General features: G+C 48.1%; 1 protein-coding gene across 1 annotated transcript in view; it reads right to left on the bottom strand.

Moving 5' to 3' along the window:
* Positions 1 to 19846, bottom strand: part of ANKDD1A (ankyrin repeat and death domain containing 1A) — a gene marked incomplete at both ends in the record, with an annotated part of 36758 nt that overhangs the window by 665 nt on the left and 16247 nt on the right. Inside the window, 14 exon segments of the mRNA XM_082618731.1 lie at positions 516 to 584; positions 587 to 619; positions 2587 to 2686; positions 2690 to 2791; positions 5199 to 5294; positions 6366 to 6448; positions 6451 to 6463; positions 8086 to 8184; positions 11479 to 11553; positions 11557 to 11577; positions 14511 to 14609; positions 15025 to 15123; positions 18504 to 18602; positions 19280 to 19384. Coding sequence (XP_082474857.1) covers positions 516 to 584; positions 587 to 619; positions 2587 to 2686; positions 2690 to 2791; positions 5199 to 5294; positions 6366 to 6448; positions 6451 to 6463; positions 8086 to 8184; positions 11479 to 11553; positions 11557 to 11577; positions 14511 to 14609; positions 15025 to 15123; positions 18504 to 18602; positions 19280 to 19384 — 1093 coding nt within the window.

Genomic DNA, 19846 nt, shown 5'->3' with positions numbered 1-19846 from the left:
CCCAAAAAAAGCTTTTGGGATTGACAGACTCAAATAGGTTGTGACGGCCTCAGAAATTTTATTTGACCAAATCTTACTGGTTCAACTCATCTTAAGCCAGTTTTGGCCCATAGGTCTTAATGTTTTTTTAAAAAAAAAAAAACCCTGCAGGCTGTTCCCAACTTATTCCAAACTGGAGAAAAAAAAAAATCAATGTAGTATAGAGAGCTGGATAGGAAGAGATTGTAGCTTCAGTGGCCTTGGGGCTGTGAAGGTCATAGGGATCGTCTGGGTCACCCTCATGGCACAGATGGGGAGACTGGGGCCAGGAGGTACTGTGAGTTGCCCAAGGCTCCGTCTGGGTTCCAGGAGGAGGCAGGGCTAAGGACCATCAATCTGGAAGGTTCAGAGCCAGCGCCACAGCGCTGTGGTCTGAGCAGCCCTGGAGGGCCCTGCTGCACTCCAGCGGGGCCATGCAACTCTGACTCTGCACCCGGCGCTGCCCTGAGCAGGAGCCGGGCAGGGGGGACACTTACCAGCCAGGTCCCTCCTGCCAATGGCGACGAGGCCTTTGAACAGCGCTCTGCTGGGGTTCTCACTGGCTATAACCGGTGCCCGTGCTCCCGGTAGCTCTTGGTGCCTGAGGATCATGAGGGGAGAAAGAGAGAGAGAGAAGGCGCCAACCCCGTCTGCCTTACCAGAGCCAGGCCTGAGCACACCCCTTACCGCCACCAGCACATCAGACGCTTCTCCAAGTGCCAGCAGAACTCAGCCCAGAGATGGGGAGGGCGTGGGAGGAAGGGGAGGAGCAGCCTTATATGGGATGGGGGGTGGAGTTTTGTGTCAGGAACACCTGGATCTCCCCAGTGCCAGGCTTTCCCCTGAGCATCCACCATGTATCCTATTGGTGTCACTGGGAAGAGAGAAAGAATTGGCCTTCACTGTGGTACCACGATGCACACATGACTATACAGTTCATCTCTCTGGCGGCTCACAATAACCTATGACTCACATGCTAGTGGCCCTGTTCTTTCCCCTGAACCAGTGGTTCTCAGCCATAAGTGCTCACTGGAAACACCTGGGAGGCTTTAGCAAACACTGACACCTGGGTCTCCCTCCCCATTCTGAGATTCCTAGTACTTGAGTCTGGGTGTGGCCTAGGCAAACAGATCAGTGTTAAGCCTTCCCAGGTGATTCCAATGTTTGGAAAATAAGTGCCCATGCTCTTCAGGTGATTCCAATGTTTGGAAAATAAGTGCCCATGCTCTTCAGTGCCGGTGGTGGGGTTAACTTGTTATTCAACTGTGACCAGGTCAGCTCTCCCAGCTGGGGACAGACGGTCTGGCACAGCCATGGGGGCACAGCCATCAGGTCCAAGTCAGTCAGCCACTGCGTCCCTAATGTTCTGGTGTCCGTGGGCCCCCAGCAGGCACTTCCTCCTGGTGCTGCTCGTGATGTAGCAGTTTCATTTGACCCGTTTATTCACTACCCCTTGTCCCCAGCCCTGTAAAGGAGCCCAGTGCTCCTTTATCCGCATCGGTAATAGAGTTCGCTTGTGGACTCCCCACTCTATTCCACTACCTGATTTGCATATGTTTATGTCAGGTATCTCTCTGTGTTAAATATTTTAGCTTTCTAAATTTGAGTCTGGTTGAGTTAGACCCTCTTCGCTTTTTTCCTCCAGAATATTCATTTATATATTCCCTATTCTTTCAGATGAACTGTAGAATCCTTTAGTCAAGTTTCAAAAACCTCTTATTTTGATTTGATTAAAATTGAATCAAAGCTTTAATATGGGGAAAATCAATATCTACATGACACTTTTTTTAGCTGGAAATACAGAATGTCATTCTACTTACCCAAGTCTTCTTTTATAGTTCAAATAATTTATATTGTCTTACTCATATGTCATTCGTATTTCTTCTTAGAAACACACACTATTGTAAATGGAGTATATTTTTACATATATTTTAATATATATTATATATATTTTTAAAAATATTTTAAAATATACATATTTTTACATATATATATATTTTGCATATATATACCTCTATATATTTTGCCCACTTATTGATGGTACAGAGGAATACTATGGTGTTCATATATTTAATCATGTTTAGCCATTTCATTGAATTATTTTATTCTAAGAGTTTTTCCATTGGTTCTTCTGGACTTGCTGTGTGTGTGTGTGTGTATCTCATCTGAAACTAATAAATCTCTCTCTTCCTTTCCAGTATTTACACTCAATTTCTATTTCTGTTTCATGCCTTAATACCAGGGCCAGAATTTCCAAATAGATGTTAAATGATAGTGGCAACAGCAGCTCCTCTCCTTTTTACAGGGAGCACCTTTAGTTTCACGTGTGAATGACGGGTTTCAGCTCAAGCTGATTCGCGAAGAATGTGAAGTTCACAGGTCAGTGTGGAGGGAGGGGCAGAGGGTCCAGTCTGGGTAAAGGCCTGGAGAGGGGAAGAGCACGTGATGTGTTGGAAGTGGCGAGTGGCTTGCTGAGGCTTTTCCCCCAGAAGCACAGAAAACTGAACACACCCCATGTGCCCCCACCCCTCCACCCGGTTGCTCTGGGGCACCAAGGCAAGGTGGTACCTGTCCACTGTTGCTCGATGGCGTGGACGTGGGCCTCAGTGAACTCCCAGCAATACACCAGCTTCTTCCACTTGTGGGGCTGCAGGTACCTGGAGGCCAGTCACCACAGCACAGAGCGGAGCTGCTGTGTTTCCTGCCGATGGTCCTGCTTAAAGGTCAAGCTCCTCCCAGAGGGGTCACAGAGGTCCCTGCATGAGAGCTGGTCCTGTGGGGCAGATCCCAGAAATGCAGCAGCTGCCTGGGAGAAATCCCTGCCAGGCTCTCCCTTGTGAGCCTGGACACAGAACTGGTGTCATCACAGGCCTGGGGCATAGTGTCCATTACTCTGGTTTCTGACTCTGTGCCTTGCTTTGAGTGCTGGAAATTGAGTTGCTTACACTGTTTCTCCATCCAGAATTCCTTTTCTCACCTCCCTGTCTCTCAATCCCATTGCCACAGTCAAAAGATCACCTGGGTGCCACCTCTTCCAGGAAGCCTTCCCATTTCTCTCTTTTCTTTGTGTTCTTATAGCACGAGTGTCAGTAGAATGACTCAGCAGCTGTGGCTAAAACCAGGCAAGCCAAGAATCAAGCACGAACTAAACTTGCCAAGTGACAACAAGTAGAGAAGTTCTGGGTTACAGAATTCTTTCTATGCAAAGCAGGTGATAAAATAAGAGGTTACCAAAAATTATGTAATAGCTTAAGTTAAACCCACAAAAGTCTTAGTTAAAGCCACAAAAGCCCCTCGAAAGGGTGTGGATGCAGATTTCTAGTTGTTAAAAAGCTCAGGTGATCACTGCAAAGTAAAGGAGCTGTTACAGTGGAGGATTACTGGACTGAATGTCAATATTATGACATAGTGTGAGTGTGTTTCGTGTTTGGTAATTGCAGTCATTGCTGCTTTTGTTGTGGGCATCCATTTACAATGCTTGGTGTCAGTTTATTTATCTCTTGTAAAAATAAAATACAGTGTGTGTGTATGTGTGTGTGAAAAAAAAAAGAAAAGCTCAGGTGAGCTCTGGCATCTGCAGCTCTGAATCTTACATCCTGGTTAACTGTGTCTGGCCAGTCACCTAAGAGGTGACGACCTGGGAGCTTGGCTCTCTCCCTGGGTGGTAAAAACTGTTTCTTTAGAGCAGTGTTCTCAGCTGCATCTTACATTGGGATCATCTGGGAGCTTTAAGAACCACAGAAGCTTGGCCCTTACCCCCTAGATTCTGATTGAATTGGTCTAGGGGTAGGAAGGAGGGATTTGTGATTCTAACTGCACCACTGCCTTAGTGTTGAAAACTTTTAAAGCCTGAGGTGGTTTAAAATTAAGCAGAGATGAATCAGTTCATCACACCATTGGTATTAATATTTAGGAGTAATCTGTTGTATGTAAAGGGGTTATAATATTTATGAGAATCCAGCATGTCAGTGAAAGAGAAAATCTTATGATTCCTATGGAAATTTATCAATTGATTGATTTTTGGACAGTGATTTTTTTGAGAAGTGTAAGAGAAGTTTACTAAGTTTGTAAACAATATCAGAATGTTTATGATATTTGAGATTCACTTTATAGGTTTAACTTATTGGATTTAATGGGATAATTTAAGAATTTAGGAAGCATTTGAAGTGCTTAAAAAGAAAACCTATTATATTAAATTTATTCTTTCAGTTTAAAACGTTAAGGTAGTTTAATTAAGCTTAAACATGGGACCAAACTTTAATCAAAAGGCTTCCTTGAAAGTGACTGTTAAAATTTACTAGTTGTATAAATATAATAATAAGATTGTAAAAATAAATTTAAAAGTTTGAGGAAAAGTAGAATTTAAATTTTGTAAACAATTTAGTATAAATTTCTAAAACTGAAATAAATGCAAAAATTTATTCGCTGTGTATAAAAGCAACCATTAAGAACAACAAAAAATCTCTCCACCCACCCCCATTTGCTGACACTGGAGCTGCAAATGCAGGACCTTAAATCTGCCACTCCTCTTTCCCAAATCCACAGCAGATATCACTAATCAATCCCAGCACACTTTCCTTCTGGGCTCAGAAAGTTGCCTGAATAGAACACCCCAAGCCACAATTCCAATCACCTGGAGCTGACTGAGCTGGAACCAATTTGCCATTTCTTTATTCATGCATAAATGCATTCATCCATCAACCAGGAGCTAGAGCAGGGTCTACGAGTATCTCCACACTGGCACGGACCTCAGTCAGCCTTATTTCATTTTTTTTTTTTTTGCGGTACGCGGGCCTCTCACTGTTGTGACCCCTCCCGTTGCAGAGCACTGGCTCCGGACGCACAGGCCCAGCGGCCATGGCTCACAGGCCCAGCCGTTCCGCGGCATGTGGGATCCTCCCGGACCGGGGCACGAACCCGCGTCCTCTGCATCGGCAGGCGGACTCTCAACCACTGCGCTCCAAGGAAGCCCAGTCAGCCTTATTTCAGTGTGGTTTGGGTGTTCACCCACCTCTGGATGCCCTCAAAGAACCCTAGTGTTAAGTAAGGCAGGGATTATCACTCGCTTGGAAACTGAGGGGCCTCTGAATTGGTCAGGGCTGGGGTTCAAAGCCAACTCCACCTGAAGCCATGGCCACTCCCTTTCCAACACGGAGAGACCAAGTGCAGGGTCTCAGTACCTTCTCCCATCTGTAGAAGCGATCGGCTTTTATGATCATGTCCACCAGGCTGACATGGTTGATGTGGGCGGCCGCTGGCAAGGCGGTTTTTCCTTGCTGCGGGTAAGAAGGGAGAAGGGAAGCCAGAGTTCCTATAAGAGGGTGTAGGGTGGCCTCTAGCACTGACTACAGACCCTCCTGCCCAAAGAAAGTGGATTCCAGCAGTCTACACTGGAGAGCAGAAGGGTTTTCTGGGAGTAACTCTGGGTGTGGAAAAGTCACAGGTAGAATAAGGCAATAATTCCAGCAACCACCTCTTGTGTTCCTCTAGAATAGGAGGACTTAAAACTTATAAAACTCAGCCTGCATAAGTCTTCAAGGTCATCTGTGAGATAGATGTTACCAGCCTCATGTCTCAGATGAAACCAGAACCCAGAGAAGGGGCTTGGGCTCCTGTGTCAAGTTTGCTGCCTCCCCTCAGGTTTCCAGCCCTTTGCTCCAGGCCTCTGGCACAGTGCTGGCCTCCACCACCTCCAGGGACCTGCGGGTAGATGGGAAGCTCCTCTTCAAGCTTGGCCAGCTGCCCCAGGCCCCAGCTTCCCTCCCAGGAAGCAGGAAGCCCTTCCCAGGTCCAGCCTCAGGGCCTGTTCCCTGCCCCCATCTCTTTCCCACACCATCCCAAGGGCTGGGCCACGTGTGCAAGGGCCCTTCCCCTCATGAGCCTGTGACCTCTTCAGCCTCATACTAAGCCTTCACCTCTTCTCGAACTTCTGGCCACCTGAGGAGGTGGCCACCCCAGAAGCACCATGACCCAGGAAGCTTCCCCCAACCCTGTTTCACACGTACGGAATTGTGGGGTGGTGACATGCTGTTCCTCTAGCTCTCTTCCCCTCTCCCCAGCAGATGACTCAAGGAGCTCAAAGTCTGATGGGGGCCATGAAACAGAAGACAAACGTATCACAGGCAAGGACCAGGAGAGGGGCGGGCCAAGTGCTGAGGGACCTCAGAGGAGGCAGGGGAATGTGATGGAGGGGCAGGAAGGCTTCCTGGAGGAGGTTGCCTTTGAGCTGATATATAACAGATGGGAAGCCTTGAACATTCTGGGAGCAGGAGGCATTTGCATCAGGGTCTCTGGCAAAGAGGGAGTCATGAAAGCTTGCAAGGGAGGTTGGTTGTGAGCAGAGGTACCTTATCTCTCAGGTTTAAGTTAACCCCAGCAATGAGGAGAATATCCGCTATGTTCTGCCAGGTGTGCACGGCGGCAAGGTGAGGGGTGTCTGCTGCCTCTGGAAAAGAAGCCAAGAGGACGGAGAGCAGAAAAGCATGTAGAGATGGTCTGTGGCTCAAAGCCAGGACAGGACCAAGGTGGGTACACTCCCAACTGGGCCTTAACAGAGTTTCTCTAAGAAGTTATGTGGGGCTTCCCTGGTGGCGCAGTGGTTAAGAATCCACCTGTCAATGTAGGAGACACAGGTTCGAGCCCTGGTCTGGGAAGATCCCACATGCTGCAGAGCAACTAAGCCCGTGTGCCACAACTACTGAACCTGTGCTCTAGAGCCCATGAGCCGCAACTACTGAAGCCCAGGTGCCTAGAGCCCATGCTCCCAACAAGAGAAGCCACCACAATGAGAAGCCTGCGCACCACAATGAAGAGTAGTCCCCGCTTGCCACAACCAGAGAAAAGCCCGCGTGCAGCAATGAAGACGCAACGCAGTCAAAAATAAAAATAATAATGGTAATAAAATAAATTTATATAAAAAAAGAAGTTATGTGGGAGGGTAAACTGGATTTAATCATAAACATAATACTCAGCAAGCTTAGTAAATAACAAAAAAGTAGAAAGAACAAAGAAAAAATACCACTCGCTATCCCACCTAAGTCAACCTCTGTTAACAGTACATTTCTTCTAGTATTTTCTTTAATGCAGAATGTTTTTAGTTTTATGGTTTTACATATTTGAGATCATCCTGTATATACATTTTGCATCTGTATAGCTTCCTGCATATTATAAACTCTATAAACACCATTTGTTTGGCAGTACACGGGCCTCTCACTGGTGTGGCCTCTCCCGTTGCGGAGCACAGGCTCCGGACGCGCAGGCTCAGTGGCCACGGCTCACGGGCCCCGCCGCTCCGCGGCATGTGGGATCCTCCCAGACTGGGGCACGAACCCGTGTCCCCTGCATCGGCAGGCGGACTCTCAACCACTGCACCACCAGGGAAGCCCTATAAACACCATTTTTTGTAACTCCATAAGAGCCTATCTATGCCCATACCATAATTTAACCAAGCACTTCTCTCTTATTAAGTATTTGGGGCCCTTTTTGAAATGAAAACTGATAGACTGCTACAACAAATATCTTGGTGCATGAGCTCTTAATATATTTCTGAAGCTCAACTCTCAGACGTGCAAATACTGACCATTTTAAAGGCATATGTTATATTCTGTCAAGTTGCTTTCCACCACTAGTGGTTGTGTGTGGCGGCCCTGAGGATTGTATGGTTGGGGGGTGGATTGTGGGGATGGGGATTTTAAAACGCTCCTGATTGATCACAACTTCAGGACTCAGAGGCCTCTTGTTATACAAGATTAACCCAGTCACCCCTGCCCTGGGAATTTTCCCTAAGGGAAAAAAAAAATCAATGAAAGGAAAAGGTTGCATGTAGCAAAATGTTTACCACAGTGTTCTATACGTCATGACAAAAACTTGGAAATACTCAAATGTTCAAAATAGAGGAATGGTTGATAAAATAATGCTACCTTCAACAAATATTCGAACAACTTTTGACAAGCTGAAAGAGCAATTCCTTAATTCTGGGCCAGGCTAGTAGACCACCGTCAAGCCCTGCCAACCTGGGAGGATGCCCAGAGGCTCCATGGGGCCAAGATGGTTTCTGCAGCCAATTACATTGTCAACGGCGTCCAGGTCACTGCTGGTGTCGATGAGGAGCTGCACCAGGACGGGGAAGTTGTGCCTCACGGCGATGTGCACAGGAGAGGCACCCTGCTGGGGGCGGGTAGAGACGCACAGATCAGTTAATGGGTCCCTCCCAGGACTGCCCAGCTGCAGGCTGGTGCTAGAAGATGGGAGTTGGGAGGAGTACAGTAAGTCCCCTACGTACGAACATTCAAGTTGCGAACTTTCAAAGATGCGAGCGTGCGTGCGCGTGTCCGATCACATAAATTAATTCACGTCTGGCGTACATTGTCACACGCGTGCATCCTCTACTAGTCGTGCTTTTGTGTACTTTACTGTACAGTACTGTTGCTATGCAACACGAGGAGCTTACTGATGAAGACCTGATGGAACTGGAGGCTCAGTTAAAGGACAAAGAGACACAAGAGGAAGAAGAAGTAACTGAAGAAACGAAGAGATTCATGATGCAGGAAATGCACGTGGATTTTCTTTATTTGAGGAAGCACTGTTAGTTTTTGAGGCACAGGACCCGAACACAGAACGGTACACGAAAGTTGCAACAGCCGTTCAGCTGCTGTGTCATCTATGATGAGAAAAAAAAGCTACTACCCAGACATCACTGGATCATTTTTTCAAGAGGGTAGATAGAATTGAATCCAGCAAGGAACCAGAACCTGTGCCATCAACGTCAGGCATGAGTGAAATTGCAGCTTGCCCTCCATCTCCTGTTGCTGATGATCCTTCAGCTCTACCATCTCCCACCTCCTCTCCTCCCTCCAGTCAGTAACTCTTCTTGCCTGTTTACTCAATGCCAGCCCCTGTATGCCAGCTGTTGTACTGTACTACTGTACTTTTCAAGGTACTGTACTGTAAGATTAAAAATGTTTTATTTTTTGTTTGTTTTTTATGTATTATTTGTGTGAAAAGTATTATAAACATATTACAGTACAGTACTATGTAGCCAATTGTGTTAGTTGGGTATCTAGGCAAACTTTGTTGGACTTATGAACAAATTGGACTTATGAATGTGCTCTCGGAACGGAACTGGTTCATGTGTAGGGGACTTACTGTATACATAGTGCTTCTGAGTTTGGACCTTCTCACTTCTCAGATGACATGAGTGGCCTGAGGAATTTACAGCCCACAGCCTGAATCCCTTGGGCCACAATTGATCCTCATGGTGGGTGGAGCCTGAAATCCCAAGTTTGAGACCTTGCCATGCCAGGAACTCACTACGTGACTTTGGGCAAGTCATCTCGCTTCTCTGCTGCTCTTCATCTGGCAAGTGATGCTTGCTGAGGTCCCTTCTAGCAACAACACCTTAAGATTCTCTGCTATCTCATTTACTCCACACATGAACCTAGCAAGTATATAGGAATGGTATTCTTATTCGTACTTTCATCTTACAAATGAGAACACTTAATAAGTTCATAAAAACTTACATGACACACCCAAGCACACATAACTAATAGAGACCCTGTGTTACTGGACTTTCTACCCCCGGCATCTAGGTAGGTGCTCAACAACTATTTATGTATGAAATGAATGAGTGAGAGAGCCAGCCAGGACCAGAACAGAGGTCTCACCCAAACCCAACATTCACCCAAGGCCTCACTCAAGGCTGGAGGACTCCATCTCCAGTGGTTCCCTGTGAGCACTGACTACATGACAAAGTGGACATACTGCCACAGCATCCTTCTGTCTAGGTGTATGGTGACACACATCTAGTAGAATAGTACAAAGCCAGAAAAATCAATGGGATAGATCTATACTTACTGTGGAAAAACACCCTCACATGTTGAGTACCAAAAGGTGACAGAACAGAACACACACACATACAACAAAAATTCCCATGACTGTTTAGGCCAGAAAAAAACAGTTTATGGATATTGGAAAAGAAGAGTTAAACTATATGATTACTAGTAGGCAACGTGACTGTATATCTACACAGGTCAAAATAGTTATTATACCTCCACCAAAAAAAAAAAACCTCTAGCAAAATCAATGAAAAGTCATATAGAAGATAAAAATACCAAAGTCAATAGCATTCCTGTATTGAATGCCCACAAGAAATTACATATTTTAAAAAGATAGTCTATTTGCAATGATGGCCAAAATATATAAAGTACCTATGAAGAGTATAATTGGAAATGGCTATTACAAAGGCAAACAAAAACCATAGAACATCACTGAGGGATACAGAAGAAGACATAAAGAAATGGCGAGACATGTTTGTAGTGAAAAAATAAAATATTACAAAGATGACCATTTTCTCTTATATTATTTACAGGCTTAATGTAATCCCAAACCCAAATAGCAATAAATGACAAAAAGTATTCTGAAACACATCTAGAAAAGAATTTAAAAACCTAGGTAAAACTACCACAGAATTTCAGCAGTATCCTCAGATCATTGCTAGATAACTGTGAAATCAAAATCAGGCCAAAAGAAGGTCTACTGTGAGGGCTTCCCTGGTGGTGCAGTGGTTGAGAGTCCGCCTGCCAATGCAGGGGCCACAGGTTCATGCCCCGGTCCGGGAGGATCCCACATGCCGCGGAATGGCTGGGCCCGTGAGCCATGGCCGCTGAGCCTGCGCGTCCGGAGCCTGTGCTCCACAATGGGAGAGGCCACGACAATGAGAGGCCCGCGTACCGCAAAAAAAAAAAAAAGAAGGTCTACTGTGAGAGTGAATGGGCAGACATTGGAAACTGGCTCAAGTGCACAATTCGGATGGGCTAGGAAATTTATCAGAGCTCTAATGGTGGCTCTCCAGGAAGCAGCAGGCCACGGAGATAAAATAACCAAGGACGCTGGATATGGCCTCCATCATCCTGGAAATAAGTCTGTGGGAATGTGGTAGGAAACGGGAGTGGCAAGAGAGCAAGTATTGCTTTTCATTGTTTTACATTTTATTTATAGAAACCTAAAGAACCAAAAAGAACAAAAGGCATCTGGTGAAAAGCCTTCTTCCCACCCTCAACACCCAACTGCTCTGTTGTCCCCACTCCAACGGTAACATCTTACAAAGCCACAGTACAATATCCCAACCAGAACACTGACATTGATAATACCCACCATCTTACTTAGATCTCCCCAGTTTCACTTGTAGTCATTTGTATACATGTGTGTTCTATGTAATTTTATCACACGTGTAGGTTTGTGTAACCCTTACATAGTCAAGATGCAGCACAGTTCCATCACCATAAGGGTCCTTGTGTAGCCCTTTTATAACCACACCCTCCTCCCTTCTCTGCCCCACGCCCCCATCCCTAGCCCCCCGCCACCACTAATCTGTTCTCCATTTCTATTTTGAGAAGTGAGGTCCTGGGAGACTCGGCAGTTTATCCCCCGCCTCCTCATCTTCCATCCAGGACCCACACGTACATGATCAGCCATGTCAGTGCTGCCTCCTGCATGGATGAGGGCCCAGGCCATGTCCTCAGAGCCACCGAGGGCTGCTTAGTAGAAGCAGCTCTGCTTTTTCTAGAGGGAAACAGGCATCAATGCAGCATACTAAAGACCCCTCACAGCAGGGTTTACAAAGCACTTTGAGATTCATTATCCCATTCACAGCTCACAATCCCCCTGGGATTATTATCCCCATTAAACCCTGAAACAGGAGAAATCAATGACTTGCTCAGGCCTAGTGACTGGTAAAAGGAGTTCACTATGGCCTCAGGATTTTCCTCACCTCCAGTCACAGACTCCGGAACAAAGGCCAAAGCCTTCACAGTTCCTTAGCCAGTAAAGACACGTGGCGTATAGACGCTGAGGAGCTGGTTTTCAAGGAGGGGGACCAGTAAGGTTTACCTGTACAGGGCAAATCCCACCCAGCATGTACTGTCCAGCTGCAGCTGGTCTAAGCACATCCGCAGAGGAGCCTGGCAGGGCCAGAGGGAGGGCTTCTTCCTGGATGAGACTTCATCTCAGGCAGGACCCACTAGGTAACCAACTGTCCCAGATTGCCTGGGACTGAAGGTTCCCTGGATGTGAGACTTTCTGTTTTAAAATCAGGACAGTATGGGGCAGACCAGGATGAGTTGGTCACCCTCCCAAAGTCGAGTCTGAGCAAGTTTACAGGGTGGCTGGGAATCCATCCACCTCCCTGTGGGAAATGCAATCACTTTAGGTTTGCCCCTCCTCAGAGGCCCTGCTGCACGACACTGCCAGACGTGGGAGTGTCAGAATAGACCATGGCCTCTGCCAGAAACCTCAAGTCAAGGCTGGAGCACGAGACCCAGTGAGGTGGGCAGCTCCAAGCCACCAACGACCACCAGCTGGATCTAACCCCCTGAGTCTCTAAGCTCCCGTGCTGTTACTGCTGGGGAGGTGGCCATGGCATGACCTGGCTGTGCCCCCTCCCAGTGCCTGGTGCTGGGCACAGAGAAAGGGCCTTTCTGACTAAGGAGCAACACCTTGCTGATGGAAGTGAAACAGGAGTGAAGGGGGCAGGGCACAACCTTTAAAAGAATGACATATGGGCTTCCCTGGTGGCGCAGTGGTTGAGAGTCCGCGGGCCAATGCAGGGGACACGGGTTCATGCCCCGGTCTGGGAGGATCCCACATGCCGCGCAGCGGCTGGGCCCGTGAGCCATGGCCGCTGAGCATGCACGTCCGGAGCCTGTGCTCCACGACGGGAGAGGCCACAACAGTGAGAGGTCCGTGTACCACAAAAGAAAAAAAAAAAAAAAAAAAGAATGACATAGCCACAGTACATGATGAAAACTAATGAGAACCAACTAGGCCCAAGATGGCAGAAGATTCGACCTCCAGTAGACCTTGAGCCTCATTATATGCTCACTGTAATACCTTAGCATGCTAAATGAGACACCCACCAGCGCCATGACAGTTCTGAGGCTAACTATAAAAGGCCAAAAAGTGGGCAGTGGCCCAATTTCTGGAAACTCCTGCCCCTTCCTCAAAATAGTTGGAATAATCCTCCCACTCATTAGCCTATGAAATTACCCAGTCCATAAAAACTAACCATGCCATATTTCGAAGCCTCTTGCCTCTTGCCTTCCGAGATAGCCCACACTCTATGGAGTGTGTTTCTCTCTAAATAAATCTGATTCTTACCTATCACTTCGTCTCCAAATACTTTTGCAATGAAGAAAGAACCTTAAATTCACCAGCAACAGAAGGACATGGCTGGTGCCCTGGGATAGCTACTTTCCCCCCTTGGCTGTAATGTCCCCCGCTATGCCCCTGGGGTAGTAGTCTCCACACCTTCCAGGGGAGCAAATTAAATGTTTTGTGGTTTATAAAGCATTATTCACATTTAAGGGGATTTACGATTTATATTATTATTATATTTACATTTGCCATTTTGCTATTTCTTTTCTTTTCTTTTTTCCGGCCGAGCTGTGCAGCTTGTCAATCTTAGTTCCCCGACCAGGGATTAAACCTGGGCCCTTGGCAGTGAAAGTGCAGAGTCCTAACCACTGAACCACCAGGGAATTCCCTTTGCTATTTTTTTTCTGAATGTCTCTTGGTTTTTTTGTCCTGTTTCCCCTTGACTGCCTTCTTTTGTGTTAAATATTTTTAGCATATCATTTTCATTCCTCTGTTTTTAAACTATTTTTGCTATTATTTATATTATTCACTATTAATATTATTTTTGCTACATTATTGAAATTTAGAACAAAAAGAGAATTCCAGACTCTGCAGCCGTTCAACCAGCCAAGAAAGAATATTTGTCACTGATCTAAAAATAAAAAGCAAAACAAAACAAAAACACCAACTTCCTACCTAAAGAAAGGCCACAACCCCCTTTTCAAGGACACAGAGAATTTCTAATGGTCAACTCACAGAGTGCAATGGTAAGGGAGAAAGAGGCCTGTCCCAGAGTCACAACCAGGCTCCAGCTCTAATTGCGGCGTGAGCCTCATGTTGGGGACACCCCACCCCTAACTCCGCTGGGCAAGGCAAACGTTTCAGGCCATGAGCTCTGGAGTCAGGGGAATAGACTTTTCAGACTCAGCTTTGCTTCTTACCAACTTGTGACCTGGGAAAGTCACTGAACCTCTCTCATCTGTAAAATGGGGGGAACTTTTCTGAGGTAATAGTTATGAAAGGGCTTTGTGAACTGTCACGTGCCCAGCAATAAGACACTAATGGGTACTGAGCTCCTATTATGTCCCAGGCAATATGCTAGGTATTTAGGCTTCATAGCAATATAAAATAGTAAGTATATATCACCTCCAATTTATAGTTGAGAAATGAGGCTCAGAGAGATTAAGTAACTTGCCCAAAGTCACAGAGCTCAGCAGTAGAGAAGTCAAGTCCAGAACCTGAGCCTGTTCCCTCACAGCCTTGTTCACACAATGTTCAGGAATCATCGTGGCTGCTACAGTTGACACAGTCACGTCTCTGCAGGCAGCCGAGGGCACACACCAGTCGTGAGGAGGCCCGGCTACCTGGGTGAGGACATTCGCACTACTCCCGGCCCTGAGGAGGAGCTGCACACAGTCGGGGTGGATCCCTTCAGCAGCTGCGTGCAGGGCAGTCAGATCTTCCTGAAACACAGGGGAGCGGTGTGAGGATGGCAGGACGCTGAGGCCAGAGCCTGAGACCGGAGGACACCCCTTCTGCCAGGGCTCCAGGGCTCTTTGAGCTCTCCCCTCCCTGCTACTGCAGACATGACCTGGTGATCTGTGGTTCCCGGAGCCCCGCACCTGATTCTCACCTTGAGGGGCATAGGGTGCATTCACTCCCTCCGCCACAGCTCTGCTTGTGTTCTCCTTGCCCTCCAAGCCGCCTCATCCCTGCTCGGTCTATTCCCTCCTACTCCATCCTGGCCACAGTGACCTCTCCCTTCTTTGAACGCACACTCCTGGCTTCAGAGCCCCTACCAGGGGAAATCAGGCCACGGGCTGCGGGCTCCTGGAAGGCAGGGGGCAAGCCAGTGTCACACACCTCTGCATCCTCCACCTCATTCCTCTCCTCCAGGTCCAGCCTGACGTCCATGAGTCGCTGCAGCACAGCCAGGTGGCCCCAGAGGGCGGCCGGGTGAAGGGCTGTGTTCCCCTCCTGCGGGGAGAAGGGCTCCTGAGGGGTCAGTGGAATCACAGAGGCTTGCAGGCCCTGGGGACCCGCTGGAGCTGAGATCCAGAGAGGGGAGACGTGTCCAGGGTTATAGAGCAAGTTGGTGCACGCTGGGCACGCTGCACGCTGGGCCAATGCCACCCTGCTCTGAGAACTGTGCCAAAAACTACCAAAAACAAGGGGCACTTTCAAGGGCCAAGTTCTGGTCTCTTTTCTTACACTTTAAGATGGACATATTACTTAAAAAAAATTTTTTTTTTAATCTCTATTTTTCCATGCTCCAGTCTAAAGCCAGTCCCAACTCGGTGACCCCAGATCCATCCCCTCCCTCTGCTCAGGCCACAGCCCCAGACACTCTCCTTGTGCTCAGGCTGCGCCCAGCAGCCACATGGCCTAATCGCTCACCTCGTGTGCCTTTGCTCAAGATGTCAGCTTCTCATTGAATAGTGCAGCCCACCGTGACCACAGTACTGAAAACCACAACTCCCATTTCCTCTTCTCCTGATCCCCTTATCCTGCTCCACTTTTCCTTTTCCCCCATAGCACTGACCACCTAACACCCTCTACAATCCACTTGTATACTATGCTTGTTGTTTATTGGCTGGAACATAAGCATCACAAGGGCAAGGATTTTTGTCCATTTTGTTCTCTGAAATTTCCCCAAGTGCCTAGAATAGGGCCTGGGCACATGACAGACACTCAGTAGATATTTGTTCAATGATAATACATAATGTGATGGAGAGCTTGACCTGTGTCTCCTGGAACTTGAGAACCAGAGGATTGGGAGCAGCCTCACCCTTGAGAAGTCTAAAGGTGACAGTGACAGAGCCAAGAGAGGCGGCCCCACTGGGCGGGCAAAGGGCACAGTGTTCTTTGTGTTGGAAGTGGTCCCACAGAGGGCAGCCTATTTGGGATCGTCCTTAAAGGGATCTTGCTGCAGGAGGGTAAGGGGCCCCAGGGAAGAAGAGGCAGCTGGACGTGGCCAGCCCGAGAAAAGGTATGTCCCTACAGAGGAACCACAGATGGGGGGCCAGGACAAGGACCCTGGAGGGACCCACAAAAGCATCCAGAAGGGAGGACCCAGCTTCAGCCATGCATCATGCCCAGAAGGCCATGGGGACGATCGAGGTGAACCAGTCACAGGGGCCTCCTGGGTCAAGTGCTTTCCTCTGCCCTGGCCTGTCTCAGTACCTTCCCCAGGAGACATTCAGTTTAGGCACAGATATCTATAAAGGGCCCAATGAGGATGTGAACACATACAGAAGCCAAAGCAGTACTTAAAATAGTTAAAAACATACCCTGCCCCCATGATAGATAAACACACACATAAACAGCTATAACTATCTTACAGGGTCAAGGAGGAAACATCTACATTTCCTTTATGATCATCATTATATTATATTAATAAACAAAATTAAGTTTAAAAAATCCCCTCACAGATTTTTTCGGCTCTTCTCCCACCTGCTCCATGGTCGGCTCGCCACAGCAAGCAAGGGTCAGGCTGTGGGCGGTGTAGCCACAGCCTTAAGTCTCTGTGTTCAAAGAGACCGGAAGGAAGTGTGTGAACGTTGGGGTCTGGCACGTGCCCCCAGTTAGCAGAGCTGTGGAAACAGGGCAGGGCTTCCCTCTTCCTTCTGGATTATAAATATCTACTTCCTGCCCTTTGAAGCTGCAGATGGCATGGACCCCCTGCCAGGGCCCTCACACTCTGCCCAGGCAGGACAGGGGGCTGGGTGGAAGGAGGCCTTGGCCTTGGGCCTGGCCTCTCCCCTCCATCTGTGGGGACATCCAGCCTCTCCACCTCTGTGGGGCTCTATCAGCCTCCCCTTGACATTTCCGGAGGAATTAATCACTCTGTCTGGGCTCTCAATGCCTCCCTACCACAGCACCTGCAGCGTGAGGTATGTTGTCATCTGTTCTGACATGTCTGTCCCCCTACACAGGCTGGCGGGTCCTAGCACGAGTCAGACCTTCAGTGGCCCAAAGCCTTGAAAAGCTTACTGTGCCCTCTCCCCAAATGAAATTCAAAATGAAAACATTCCTCATTGGAAAATACAACACTTAACAGGGACATGTAATTTTAAAAACTTCTTCCTAGAATTTCTGATTGCAAGATTCTGGGTAAGTTCACCAAAGCTGAACTTTTCTTGCTTTCTAGTTTGGTGCTCCTGCTCTCTTGGGGCCCTGAGTACATCTTTTTTTTTTTTTTCTTGCCTCCTGGGTAGATGTGTCCTGGCAAGGGTCATCCTTTACCCTTGTCTGTACTCCCAGTTCCTGGCTCAGGGCCTGGCACAGAGCACAACCTGCTCCGCCCATGTTTCTGAAATGAAGGAAATCAGCCTGATCTGAATCTCAGAACCTGACTTAGCCTTTTCATCCTGAAAGGCTGAGTGTGGGTGGACAGATTTGGTGCAGACCCCCAGGGCTCAGGGCCGCAGGAGGCAGCCTGATGAAGGAGGAGCACAGGGGAGCATCAGGATGCTGGTTCCAAACCCAGCTCGACCTTTGTCTTGCTGTGTGACCTTGGCTAAAGTATCCCCTTCCCTGGGCCTCAGCTTCCACTTCTGTAAAATGAGAAGGTTGAACTGGCCCTTGATCTAAGATCCTGTGATCCATTGGTCTGTGAGCTCTGTCACTAGCTTTGTAAACAGAACTCCTTGTATCCTAGCCAAGCATATTAATCAGAAAATTAACAGTGGAATTCTTCCCTTTGTTGGAAGCACTGTTTAGAATTTGCTGCAACACATTTGCCTAATGATTCGCAACGATCCATTCATACAAGTCATTTGTAGGGTAGTCCCCTTGGGTCCCAACCCCTCACCTATTCTCAGATAGGTGAATTCCTGCTTATAAGCTCTCCACCCTGAATGAACTGCTCCCTCCTCAGCGGTCTCATCCTACTTTTGCCATAATCATAGTAGATTACTAAAACACAAAGAAAGCAAATAACCAACAGGCATGTGGCTACCGTCCCCCAACTCCTCCCCATTCCCCCCAGCAACAGACATCCCCAGTGGAATCACAGCCCCGCTCAAACCCACTCCAGGCATCACTACCAACCAATCAGATTTGCCATCCTGGCTCCCCACATTGGCTCACAGCTCTTTCCTAGGATTGTGGTTGAATTCCTTGATTAAGAAACTGTGTCTTGGGCATCTTTGTGCTCTTCACCCAGAGCACATGGCTGGCCCATAGTGTGTGCTCGAAAAATGCCTGTTGCATGAGCATCAGACACATGCTGATCTTTGGGCCACCAGCCCCTCTAGCACGCTGCAGTTGGCAGTAGACACAGGTGAGCTGCCTGTGACCACCCCGGTCAGGAGCCCAGAGCCCGGCCCTCCCCCTGGGACCCATGGTCACAGTACCTTGTCTTTGACACTGTGGTCACAGCCAGAGCCCACAAGGAAGTCCAGAGAATCCAGCTGCCTGTGCTCTGCAGCCCAATGAAATACTGTCCTTCCCAGCTGGCGGGGGAGGAGAAGAAAGTGAATCTTCCTCGCCCTGCCCACCTGGCCTCAGTCTCCCCAACCATACTGGGGCACTTCCAGTGCTCCGGACACTCTCCCCCACCTTGCCCTATACACCCTGCCTGGAAAGCCCAGACCATCTTCCCCACAAGACCCCACTTGGCGTGTCCCTCCCCCACTGAAATCCTCCTGTGGCTCCTGAATAAAGGACCCATTCCTGAGGCTGGGGGTTGAGATCTCCATAAAGGCCCCTAACAACCTCTCAGGCCTTCATTCCCAAGATTCTAACCCATCTGAACTCACACACCAAAAGCCCTTTTCCTCTAAAGCTCTAGCAATTGTCTCTCCTCCATCTGGAATGCCCCTTGCTTTCTAATCTTACGGATGAAATCTATTCATTTACCAAATTCCACCTCCTCCAGGAAGCAGAAAGCACTGTCTCCCTTCTCTAACCTGTCTAGTCCATATCAGAGTCTCTCTGAGGGAACTGACCATGTGCTGCTGGCGTCCTGCTCATTTGTGCCCTAATGCCCCTTCTAGACCAGCAACTCCCTGAGGTGGGGTCCAGTCTGCACTACCCATGGCTCAAGGGATGCACTCAAGGAAAGGACAGGAGAGGCCCCAGGAATCCCAAGCCCGATGGGAAGGACACACAGCCTTGAGGCCACACTCACCTTGTCAGCGTGGTCCAGGGCCACGTCCTCCAGGTCCTCTGTTATGAATGCCAGCACTGGCACATGGCTTTTTTGGGCTGCGCAATGCAGTAAGGTCAGTCTGTCCTGGAAACAAGCCCAGGGTGGTCCCTGCAGTCTGCGAAGGGAGGCCCTGCTCACACACTGGTTGTCTCCCAAACAACGAGTGTTTGGGATCAGAACAGCTTTCCAAAGGAAACCACACTGAAAATGGGGATAGGCCCCTGGGACATCCGCAGGACCCACTTAGCCTCACGGGGGCTGGTGGGAGTCAGGATGCCAGAGTTCAAATCCCAGCTCCAGCATTTATCAGCTCTGTGGTCTTCGGCAAGTTACCTATACCTCTCTGAGCCCCCATTTCCTCATAGGTCAAGTTAGGATAATACAGGCTTATTGTGCTTCACTTTATTGAAGGTCTCTTAGCCCCAGAAGCAATATTTAAGTGAGGGAGGTTTGCAAATTCTATGTTTATAGCCCACAGCTTCTACCATGGCCTTGCATTACAGGTAGATTATTTGGAGTAGTTTTCCAAATAGATTGTAACCATCA

Source organism: Mesoplodon mirus (assembly GCF_964341445.2).
Source record: "Mesoplodon mirus genome assembly, chromosome: 4".
In the NCBI taxonomy this organism is placed as follows: domain Eukaryota; kingdom Metazoa; phylum Chordata; class Mammalia; order Artiodactyla; family Ziphiidae; genus Mesoplodon; species Mesoplodon mirus.
The sequence above is the reverse complement of the archived record's forward strand: the minus strand, read 5'-3'. Positions and strand labels throughout refer to the sequence as shown.